At 40.5% G+C, this 12,632-nt stretch overlaps 1 protein-coding gene across 1 annotated transcript; it reads right to left on the bottom strand.

Annotated features, from left to right (window-relative positions):
• Positions 1–3,318: 3,318 nt before the first annotated feature.
• LOC308084645 (protein FAM8A1-like) lies at positions 3,319–10,681 on the bottom strand. The gene is made up of 5 exons (XM_080427412.1): positions 10,185–10,681; positions 9,050–9,170; positions 7,782–7,905; positions 6,530–6,669; positions 3,319–5,112 (listed from the first exon to the last, which is right to left on the bottom strand). The coding sequence occupies exons 1-5, from the start codon at positions 10,663–10,665 to the stop codon at positions 4,968–4,970; spliced, it is 1,011 nt and encodes a 336-aa protein (XP_080283538.1). The 5' UTR covers positions 10,666–10,681; the 3' UTR covers positions 3,319–4,967.
• Positions 10,682–12,632: the final 1,951 nt, after the last annotated feature.

The following is a 12,632-nucleotide window of genomic DNA, read 5'->3' as shown; positions in this document are numbered from 1 at the left end:
ATATCAATGCACCATAACAATACGAAATAAAATAAGATTGTTCACAAGTCCCAAAAGTCTCAAGTCACTGTGTGCCACTTAAGTGCGACTCGGGGTCCAGGTCACCAACTCCTCATCTCTAACACACACAAACACACAGAGTACAGAAATGCTGGTGCCTTTCAGTATCAGTCTTTACTAGTCGTTACTATCGTTATCAATAATCTATAATGTCCAACTTCCACAATCTCTCCCCTCCATGCGGTACATGTGGACACGGGAGCCATCATGGCAATGGCTAGCCATACGAAAAATTTATATTACTGTAGACCAGCCTGGACTCCAGGCGGAAATGCACCCATCTGTAACCAAGTGCTGATGCCTTAGCGATGGGTAGTTAAGTCTCTGCTTCCACCCACACGTGTCTGGTCCTCTGTGAAGCCCTGTGGTGGTGGTAGGGACTAGGGAGAGAGGTATTATTCCACTGATGCATGGTGGGGACGTTGGATGGAGAGAGGGGGGGCGGGGGGGTAATCTGAGGACCATCTGTGGCTGTCAGCTGAAGCTGCCACTTAGTGGGCTCTAACACAATCACCGGCGTTAACACTTCCCCGGGCCCTCGGAGCTCCAGACACCAGCCTCCCTCCACCTCGCTCGCTTAACCCATTAAGACCGGCGGGAACGCATCTCTGTGTCATTTTTAAGATTTCTTTGGCGATTCAAAAAAATAGCAGATATACAAGCTCATGTATTTTTTTTAAAGTGAACATTTTTAACTCTGTTACAACTTCTGGGGGTCCCTGGAACAAAGTATTTTGAGATGGGAAGGTCCACAGCCAGATCCATTTTCAAAAAAACTGTTAGGATTTAGAAGACATTTTGTAGAATCCTCAATAGCAAAAATTCGAGTTGCAAATGTTCAATAACAAATACATATGTTCTAAGATTTGCACAATATTTTTACGATTTAAAAAAAATATAGCAGATCTACAAGCCGCGCTATGAGCTTGTAGATCTGCTATTTTTGAATAGCCCAAAGAAATCTAAAGAAAGACAGATGCGTTTCCCGGTCTGAATGGGTTAACACCAGGTCCTACTGCACACAGGGGAAATATGTCTGTCCAGGTTCATTCGAGCTGGAAGAATGAATCATTGGGGGGATTTCTTTGCAGGGAGCTCTTCCATCTAATGGATGGAATGTGTAACTGGGGTCAGGGACCTCTTCTCTTAGTCAGTGGCCTATAACTCTTAAGCTCGATTTATTATTTGTTGTACGACAGTGTGGCGTGCCGGGAAAGAAAAAAAAACGATCTATGAGCTCGCATCGCAAACACGACGCGTTGTGAGCTTATAGATCTGCTATTTTCTGTGAGCGAAGCCGTCAGAGCATACATTGGTCATACCGCTATCGCCATGATCTGATCCTCCAATGATCACAGGAACCTAGATCATTAGATTTGACCTTGAAACACCTGGTCAATAGGAATGGAAGGTCATATTCTACGCATCATAAACTAAATGTCAAAAATGTAACTGTATTCGTGTCAGATATACGATGTGATTGTGTACACGACACGTGGTGCATGATCTAATGATTCACCACAGAAAAACAACACAAAATTCTGCATCTCACAATATAGGTTAATGATGCTACATTCAAATGACAGAATGTTTATTTCAGCTCATAAACAATAAAATAATAAAAGAAAATAATCAACTCAACGAGTGGAGAAAAAAAAAGAATTGGTAAACCTACAAATGTGAAAGCTACTAAACATGTTAAAATTTTACATCACCAATAATAGATCTGGATATTTAGGAGCAAGGGTCGACCACTAGGAGGAGCCACACTCACTGTATATGGAAATAAATTAATCTGTGCACAATTGGGTGTTTTTATATCATTGGTTCTCAAAGAGGGGTCCGGGCCGGGGACCCCCATGGGGTTCCCCAGCTAAATCAGTTAATATGCTGCTGCATCAAAGTCAGTTCAATCACTGTAACCCCATATACATTGGCTACTTGAAAATAACTGATCTACAAACTCGATATACAATTTTCAAAAAACGATGTGGAATATTTCTGATATAAAATGACTGGGATGGGGGTCCGTGGCCAAATACATATCAATTGGGGGCAGGGGGGGGGTTCTTGACATGAAAAAGTATGTGCTCACACACTCATGAAGTAGAGTGACAAATGAGTTCCTTTCTCAGATTGTTTATTTTCACTGGAATGAAGCAAAGTTTCAGCATCATTTCCAAAATGAGTGAGTTAAGTGGAAAATGACTGATCTCATGCACTCATATTTGTAATCACCCCCCCCCCCCCCCATTGTCAGTTCCCAGTTAAACCCTCTTTCCAATGAAGTCATCCAGGGAACAGTTTAGTTTTTCATCGCCAACTTTACAGGTTATGAGTATGCTTCTGAATTTTGGTCATTTTCATTGACAATTAATAATGATCAAGCTCTTAATTTTCATGTCACCCAAATGAGTCATCCCATAAGAGACTGCAAGACACATTGTTAATAATACTGCAGTTTAAAAAATGAGCAGTGAGTGGGGGCCTGATAGTGGAAAGAATGACATTACCCAAACAGGGTATAAAATATATTTCAGAGCTGATCTGTAGTGGTGTTTCCTTTAAGGGATTATTACCCTTAATTGAAGAGTTTAAGTATTTTCTTTACAGTTAAAAAAAAACATCACATTTCCAAATGTCTTCATGACCAAGTGTGAATTAGAAATGTGAAACAGTTGAATGAATTCGACTAAGACTTGAACAGAGCACATGAAGAGCGAACAATAAAATCCTTTAGGCCCTATGCATCAGGTATCGTATGATAAAATCCTTTAGGCCCTATGCATTAGGTATCGTATGGCACAGTGTGGTATCTTACCATACCCTAATGGCCAAAAAGATCTTGAGGCTAAAGAAAGCTATGGTCATAATATATAGTTTTTTCAAGGCCAACCTTTAATATTTTGTAATCTGATAATTTGTGTCCAATGATTAAAGAAACAGAATGCTGTTTTAAGATAATGTGACCTCACATATCAACAGAAATGACAATTATGTGAAAATGTATGGCTCCATGTCCACCATACCCTACTTTGCCCTCAAATGATGCCCCTGATTTAAATGATGCCCCTGATTTAAATGATGCCCCTGATTTAGATGATTTGGGGGAGGGGGGGTACTTTTATTGCTCTTAATCTCTTCAGGAATGTTGGTGGCTTTCTCCTTTTTAATCGACTGGATTATTGAAGTGTCAAGAATTGCATCGTATAAGAACACCTCATTGGAAGGAACAAAGCAGTAATAATGTAAGGCAAATTCAGTAGGACATGTATTGGGTTAATATAGTTGCCCACAGAACTCCTACGGTGGATGATTAATTAAACGTTTGACTGTTATCATAGTTCTTCCTATTGGGATAAACAGTGGTATGCACCCGACTCATAAAATACATTAAATAGCATGCAGCAAGTAGCTCAAAGCCAGGTATGGCAAGTTGGCAACACCGGAAAGGTATTCACGGTTGCTCCGTTGCCTTCTTATTAAATATGAAAATCAGAATATAAAAAATATATATACTGTATGTACGTATGTGTGTAATATTGCGCTCTTTTCATTCACATGTGACGTCAGCATAATGTCATGTGCTGTCCCAGGCAACATTTTAGCTGAACCAGTTTAGCGCACTGTGCCCATGATAACAAAGTTGAGGGTTGGAATCCCTCTCAGGACTGCATGCCACCCTGCCTTCTCAGAGCTCTCTATAGAGGCATTAATAACTTAAAAGTTCACTGATGGTAGCCAGAGTGTGTGGGTGGCGAATGATATGGGTACATTTCTTCTTGCTTTAAAAGTGGTACCATTATAGAAGCCATTGAAGAAAAACTGAAATACGTTAATGAAGGTTAAGAAAAAAGAATCCATTAGGATGTGCCTTTTAACCATCTCAAAAGCAGGAAGTAGCGGCTTAACTGTGAACAAGTCTAACCTCCGACTCGCCATTAGATGTCAACATCGCAACATACAGGAAGCTTCCCCCAGCACAGTTAACCCCTAAATATAAGACGATAAATTATAAATTATATCTTACAAATGTGTCCATAGCTAAAATAATTAGGATTATCTTAAAAGGAGCACTTCGCCCATTTTCAACCTAACTTCATATAATTGGTCCTAATGCTCATTATAATATGGTAGCATTTTTGTCCCTTCACTCTGCGTCTCAGAGTTGGGCTGTGGACAGTTCAGAAACCCGCCTATCAGTGACATCATCGTTAGGCAGGTTTGGTTATTTTTCTATTTGTTTTTATTCATGCGAGAACAATGGCTTCTATTATAGCATGCCAACTTTCCAGGAATAGAAAGCCTGCAATTTCTATTAGCGTTCCATTCCCCATCGGTAATGTCACTGGTAGGCGGGTTTCTGAACTGTCCGCAGCCCTCCTCTGAGACACAGGCCGAGTAGACAAAAATGTTACCATATTACAATGAGCATTATTAGTGAGGACCATTTATATGAATATAGGCTGAGAATGGGTGAAGTGGCCCTTTAACCAAAATGAAGAGAAAAAAAAAACTAAAAGCATCTGAGACAAGGCAAATCTGGTGCTGAGCGGATTTCATAAATAACAACAGGAGGTAACGGAGGAAAACAGCGTTTGTCATCATTCGAGAATGAAATGTGAGAGCAGTGTGAGAGAAAACAACAGACGCTTCAGTGACAGAGAAATCTCCAACGTTTCGAGTGCAAAAAGGGAGAAGCAGCTACGGATGTTGTGCTCTTCAGTCCTCCACTATAACGTCTCTCTCTGTGTCACTGCACAACACCACATCCTGCTCAATCCAGAACCTTTAGGAAAAAGGGCGTCTGCGTCTTGAGCCCCGCCCGTGAGCGATGAGTCCGTATATAAATTAAACAGCATTTAGTACCTGCTGTGGGCCGAAGAATTAAGTCTGTGCGTAAGCGGTCATCTGGCCCCGGCGCGTTTCACTACGATGGTGCCCGCCACCATGTCGTACACAGTCCTGTTGTGCTGGAAGAAGAGGAGGGTGATGAACGCCGGGAAGAAGAAGGCGATGGAGAAGTTCTTATTCAAGGCTCGGACCGTCGACCTAAAGGGGAGAACGAAACCGGTAGCCAGGACAAAGTAGTCACTTTTTTTATAATGGAAGAAAATATAAAAATATAAAAATATTTAATAAACAAATCAATACCAATATAATCTAAAATGTGTATATATACACATGTACCTTTCATTGTAAAAGTGCTTTGGCTTTTCAACTATGAACTAACACTGTCTAGGTGTCTGACTGGATGTACGCTTTCATACAAATGTACAGTGACAAATACCACGACAACAACCACTAACGAAAGGAGTTTCATTAGATAGACCATACATGGGCAACTGGCAGCCCGGGGGCCACATGCGGCCCCCACCTTCACTTAAAGGAGAATTTTGGACTAAAGTTTTCTTACCTTTTCTATGACGTTATGATATCTTAGGATGAATGGTACAGTAGAAAATTTTCATAACTCCACCCCTGAGCCGCCACAGCTTAAAAGGTGCGCGGATAGGCCTTAGGTTAGATCACATATTTTAATAGCTTTTTTTTTTTTTTTTTTTTTTTTAGATCTGACGTTCATAGTGACAGAACACTATGCAACCAAAAAAAAAAAAAAAAAAAAAAAACAAGTCTCGCTAGACGAGATTGAAATCTCGAGATTTCAATCTCGTCTAGCGAGACTTCTGGTTTTTTTTTTTTTTTTTTTTTTTTTTGGGACAGTGTTCTGTCACTATGAACGTCATATCTAAAAAAAATAAAAAATAAAATAAGCTATTAAAATATGTGATCTAACCTAAGGCCTATCCGCGCACCTTTTAAGCTGTGGCGGCTCAGGGGTGGAGTTATGAAAATTTTCTACTGTACCATTCATCCTAAGATATCATAACGTCATAGAAAAGGTAAGAAAACTTTAGTCCAAAATTCTCCTTTAATACGGCCTGCAGGTTAATATGGGAATACTGATATATTATTGATTTCAGCTGTTTTTCCAAACATGCAAACATGACCCGCTTTAATTACTTCAGTCTATATTAGTAGCTTAATGACTAGTATTACAATTCTATTGTCTTTTTTTATGTCCAATGTATTTGTATTTACTGTAAGTTTATAAAGCTAACATAAGTATAACTAAATGCATTTGAAATTAAATTAAAATGTTACTTTTCAGGATTCCAATTAAAAAATAGCTAAATATTAATTAATCTGGATTCCAATTCAAAAATAGCAGATCTACAAGCTCAAAACGTGACATAGAATGATGAAATACGGCATTCATTCATGAAAAATACGGTATATGCAATGAGCCCTTTGGAGTGAGTGTGGAAATATAGTGGCCCTCTCCATCATCAAAGTTGCCCGCCGCTGAGATATACTGTGCATTGAGTCATTGCAGACGGAGTGACGTACGTACGCACACACTGACTGACAGCCTCATTGGTTTCACCATCCATAGTACAGTACTCACGCTGAAAGAGAGACGTTGTTGGCGGGAATCACCAGCACTCTGTTGGGCTGAACCAGCACCGAGGAATCACAGGTGACCACCCGGAGGCCAACCAGAAACTTCCCTGGTGTGGCTCCGCCTGCCCCCCAAATACACACAATCTGTAGGAAGGATGAGACAACATGAAGACCTTTCAGGTAAGGGTCACATTTTTTATTTTAACCCAATATAACCTGAGGCCAATTCTACAAAATGTCTTCTAAATCCTAACTGTTTAAAAAAAAAAAAAACGTATGTTACTATCTCAGTGGTTCTCAAACTTTTTCATGTCAAGGACCCCAAAATGATATGCATTTGCCCACGGACCCCCATCTCAAAATATGTTGTTCCAGGGACCCCTCAGAATAGTCAGGGGATATTAAAAAAAATCTTGGAATAAATTCCTTACCAAAAAAAAACTTCACCAATGTGTTTGTAAAGGTGTCTAGTAACACACCTCACAAAGACTGAAATGCAGTTTCCCTAGGGGAATTTGTGACAGCTCCTGAAAGTTGGGGTACCCACCATAACCTTATGCGGGGAAATAAATCTAATTTTTATTCTGTTTTAAGTAGCATGTGAGGGGTCAAACTAGGGTGTTTTTATGATTCTGAATCCATTGCAAGCATTTGTTTTGCACCAAAACCACTCCTTGGGCTAAAAACGGCCATAGCCATCCTTTTCCAGGTATACTTTTTGTGTAAAAAGCCCATTGAGATTGGGCCGTTTTTAGCCCAAGGAGTGGTTTTGGTGCAAAACAAATGCTTGCAATGGATTCAGAATCATAAAAACACCCTAGTTTGACCCCTCACATGCTACTTAAAACAGAAGTATTATTATTATTTTTTCCCTGCATAAGGTTTTGGTGGGTACCCCAACTTTCAGCAGCTGTCAAAAATTCCCCTAGGGAAACTGCATTTCAGTCTTTGTGAGATGTGTTACTAGACACTTTTACAAACACATTGGTGAAGATTTTTTTTGGTAAGGAATTTATTCCAAGATTGGAAATGTTTCTGCTAATATCCCCTGACTAGAAGCAAAGATTTGAGTTACAAATGTTTTAAAAAATATATATATATATATATATATATATATATATATATATATATATTCAATGATTTGCACACATTTTCACGATTTCTCAAAAATAGCAGATCTACAAGCTCATAGCTATGAGCTTGTAGATCTGCTATTTTTGAGAAATCGTGCAGATTAGTACTGTATGAGAGCTCACCTCATAGAAACACACTAATATCCGGTAGACGAGGGCGACGAGCATCATTTTCTGGAGTTCCTCCATCGATGTGTCCTCATCTATTTCCTCCACTATGAAATGCATGGCGAACTTTGAGATATCCCTGAGAAGTCAAATATAAAAATTTAAAACGACTGACTATCTGCGTGATACTCTAGTCTAGTTAATAAGCATACCCACGACGCCTGTCTTTCTGGTTGGTGGTGTTCATGTCACACAAAGGAGAATATTGATGAGGTGCTGCTGATCATGGTAAATACGAAATTCCTTTTAAAGAAAGAGGTCCCTCAGCTCATAGCCACGATGCAAACAAACTTTCTTTGCACAAACAGCCAATGTTTTGTCGTGTAGTCTTCCTCAAGGTTTATTTTTATTTGTATCATTTTATTTTTGTTTAAATATTAATATATACATATCATTTCTTTACCCAGAGGAAGACGACACGTCGAATGTTTGTGCCCTTTAAAATAAAAAAATATTTATTTTAAACAAATGGTGTTGCTGTCATAACATTTTATTTAAATGTATTTTGACTCATTTTACATTTTCCATGGTTCTCCATTGTCTGCTGGTATTCCATCCTACCAGATAGTTAACTGCAGTGACAATGGTATCCTTGTCATTCAAGCTCTCAGCCTGCTTATGTTGCCTATTTAAACCTGACTAAAGAATAAGTAGATGAAGTTGCATTTTCTGTTAATATCTGCTGGGTGCCCCATGCTTCTACACTACAGTATGGGTACAGGGACCACCAAGGGTCCACATGGACCCTTACAGTTATGCCGTATTTGTACACTCTCAGAGTTAAATGAACACTGTGTATTTTACAGTGTAGACCGGAGTCCCAGAGATAACCCACTCACAGAGTAAGACCCATAGGGGCTCATTGGACCCGACGTTGAGAACCGGTGTTCTATGCAACACCACCCTAGCTAGCCACGCCTTTCACTGGCACTATTGGCCACTTCAGAAAGTTGTACCGCCCTCATCTTTTAATGTTATTTCTATGAACCCTGAACCTCCTAGTTATCTCAGTACGGTCAAAGTTACGGCACTACTCTCTAATCAGGGAGTGGCTGGAGCTGGATCACTGCACTTATCAATCTAGCAGGCTAGAAAACAAGGAGTACTGGTGGTCCCAGAGGACTGGAGTTGCTATTCTGAACTACTCAATAAAACACAAATGACAAAACAAAGACAGGCCCAGTTTTCGCCACCACCATAAAAGGACATGCCAATACACTCACTTCATGCCACTCAGGTGCATAATGCTGATAATAATGGTTGCTTTAATGAAGAACAGGATGAAGAAATCCACCATCTCAGCCAGGAGTCTTTGGAGAGGCGAAGGTATACTATACTCTCTGCCTAAGGAGGCAAAAGAAAAAAACTGTTAAACCTGATTTATACATAATTACGCACCTGTGTTGCAAACCAACAATTGCTACAGGCTCACAACACATAGCACTACAGCCAGTGTATTATGAACTTGTAGGTTGTCTGTTTCCGTGCACGACTCTGGCGCAAAACTAAGTATAAATCAGGCATTAGTACATCAAGTTCAGCCAGATATAAGAACTCTACTGCTACTAGTCTCACTAGCAGTGTGTTATTGATGACTATCTATGCACTACAACATAACACTGACGGCTATTCTGCTGTCAAATTGAAATTACAAGTCAGGAAATGCAATGCATGGTTCACATACAACTTCAACTTTATTGTCACAAGTTTACACACGGTATAAAAGAGTGTGTGAAATTATTTTGTTCCAGCTTTCTGCTAATTGCAGTTAAATAAAGAATACGAGTAAAAGCGAAAGTAAGAGTAAATATCAAATATATACACAACGTGTCTGACATAGTTCTGCAGTCTCTTGTGCAAATAAAATACATATCAAATATGCATAAAGTATATAGGAATGTATCTGCAGTCACCAGACTGATTACAGCAGTGGTCAAAGTGGGGTCCCCCAGGGGTCCTTGGGGGGTTCCAGGCGGTCCCCAGCTACATTTGTCAAGGTCAGATTAACCACTTTAAACCCTACATGGGCTATTTGAAAATAGCAAATCTACAAGCTCACAATGTGTCACGTTGCAACGCATTGTGAGCTTGTAGATGGGCTATTACAACATATTTTTTTATACATTTTGAACTTGTGAAATGGGACATTCTGCACAATGACACTTTTACTTTTTGGTACTTGGATGCCAATACTTTTGTACTCTTACTCAAGTACATTTAGAATACCGGACTTTGACTTGTAAACAGAGCATTTCTGCATTGCAGCATTGACACTTTCACTTAAGTAAAACATGCGAGTCCTTTCCCCCCCGGCCACCACAGTGTAAATCAGCTTTAGAGAGAGATAAAACATAATACCTGGTCTCTGAGCGTTGCCATTCTCCTGGGGCAGCTGCTGGGTGATGGGGGCCGCAGCGGGCCCCCCTCCAGGGCCCTCCCGTGTGGGGAGGAGGCCTGCAGGTGTGCCCCCACCGCCGCTGGCCCCGGCAGGTGGGTAGGGCGACAGGGGCAGGCCGAACGGGTTGTTGTACCAGTTCTGGGCGTCGAAGCTGCCCGAGTGGAGCGGCGCCGTTAGCAGCGTCCCGCTGGGCGGCTGCGGGAGGTAATAGTGATAATAGGGATTAGACACCAGCCAGCTCTGCCAGGTGACATAGCCCGCGTAGTAGTTCCACATCCACGCCTGCAGCTGCTCGCAGTACTCCGCCGTGGCGGCCCGTCCGTCGCACACGACGACATCCTCGTCTGCGTGGGCGACTTGGCCGCCCGACGAGTCCGTCTTCTGTGGCTTGGTTCGGTCCCCCGGAGGAGTGTTGTTTGCCTTCTTGTCGTCGGGCTCCATGTTTGTGTTTTCCGAGTCGGCCATGTTTGACGCTGACGTCATCGTCGAAACGTCACCGCCCCGGCCCCCTCGATGTGGATTCTTCCACTTTGTGCGCAGAGGGAGAAGGCGGTTGCAGTGTGCGATAAAAAAAAGAACTCTCACCTCTGAGATTATGTTATTTGTTGTTAAATAATTGTTAATGTCTCTTAATATTTCAAAAGAGGGGAGAATATTACGTGAAATCTCAGCTCTTAGAATAAGGATGATTTAGACTCAGTTCAGAAAACCCCCTATCACAATAAATGTTGGTATAACCCATACTCTTTTCCTCCTTTTATTTGTTCCAACAATCACCACCAGAGGGCAACACTGCTATAAAGAGCAGTGAAGTGAACCTATGAAATTATACTGTTGGGGTCATTATGTTCATATTTCTTATAATTACAACTGGTATGTATGTTCAACATTTTAATATCCATGGCGGATTTACTTATTTTCATTAGATCCATATTTGACTAGATGTTCTGAACATGTGCATGGGTCACCTTTGGTGACCCACTAACAAATCAGCTTTAAAATATTTCTTCGACAGCAGTTTCTAAATACCAGGCCATGGTATGAGTGTACTTCAAAGGGTAGGAGGTTAAACCTTCTCAAAGGACGCCTGCTGCTTAATGTCTGCAGGTCATACTATCCCAAATAAGTCTAATCCTAAACAATGGGGTTTACACATTACAATGAGTCTAGACATACTGTAGGCTACTCCAGCTCTTGGATAAACCTACAATATCATTAGCTGTCAGTTTGTTTGTTCTGTACATACATTGTTTAAAAGATTGTTTAATATAATCACTCAGTCACTGTAACCAGTGCAATAATTCCCTACAGGACAATATAGCCCATGCATAGTCATTTAAAAAATACAAATAAAACATCTGATTTTGTATTTTATTTCTTTTTTGTGAAGACTCAAAATCTAATTCAAATGTATTATTCTATATGGAAGTGCACATGACATCAGCCTCTGTACCCACATCCTCGCTGACCTGAGATGGAATTATGAAATTACCCTTCTCCTATCACCCCTTCACTGTGTCCCTCTCAGCTTTACAAAGAAAGAAAGGAAAACAAAAACACACAGATGGAAGTGGCCCCCACTTTTTCAACCTTTTTCTGGGCATGTCATAATAGGATAACACTCAATGAAAATAGGTGAATGTTCAACGAAAATATCTGATCTACAAGCTTATGACACATCACAACATGACACGTTGTGAGATTGTAGATCTGCTATTTTAGCTATTTCATACATATAAAGAATGAATGTCCCCATACCTGTGCAGTTATAGTGTCAGAACTTGGTGTAACGGTCACAATGTTTTGAAACAACCAGTTCCTGCTTTCACAATGCAGACTTTCAGGTTACAAACACAGTGCAGGATGCTGGATTTCTCTCATGGAAGTTCTTTCTATGATCGCTACCAATGACAAGATTCCCTTACAAACTGGCACATTAATACACTCATGCAACTTCAGTAAACAACACAACAGAGGGGGAAATGCATGGCGAAATAGGAACAACATCGTTGCTTTCGGGCAGAAACCTCCCATCTCCATATTCTAATTTGCGTCCCGAAGGGACTTTTGAGCTTGTAGATCTGCTACTTTTGCCAGTTTTAAATTTGAATCCAGAAAAGTAACAGTTTTGGACATATGAGGTATCCACCCGACAGAGATGATATATCTTATTAGGCCAGGCAAGGCAAATGTCTTTGTATTGCACATTTCAACAACAAGGCAATTCAATGTGCTTTATAAAATATTAAGCATTGACATAAAAAAGTAAGCGAAAATGTGATACAAAGAACTTTAAATAGTGGCACATGGTCTGGTCACATATTCAGGCTATAGCACATGCGTTCATGTGTGTGTATCTGTGCATACAACCACTCAGTTATATAACTCTGTGCTGAGGGAAAACCAGT

The sequence above is a fragment of the Gymnoscopelus braueri genome, assembly GCF_963280865.1.
Source record: "Gymnoscopelus braueri genome assembly, chromosome: 4".
Classification (NCBI taxonomy): Eukaryota; Metazoa; Chordata; class Actinopteri; order Myctophiformes; family Myctophidae; genus Gymnoscopelus; species Gymnoscopelus braueri.
The sequence above is the reverse complement of the archived record's forward strand: the minus strand, read 5'-3'. Positions and strand labels throughout refer to the sequence as shown.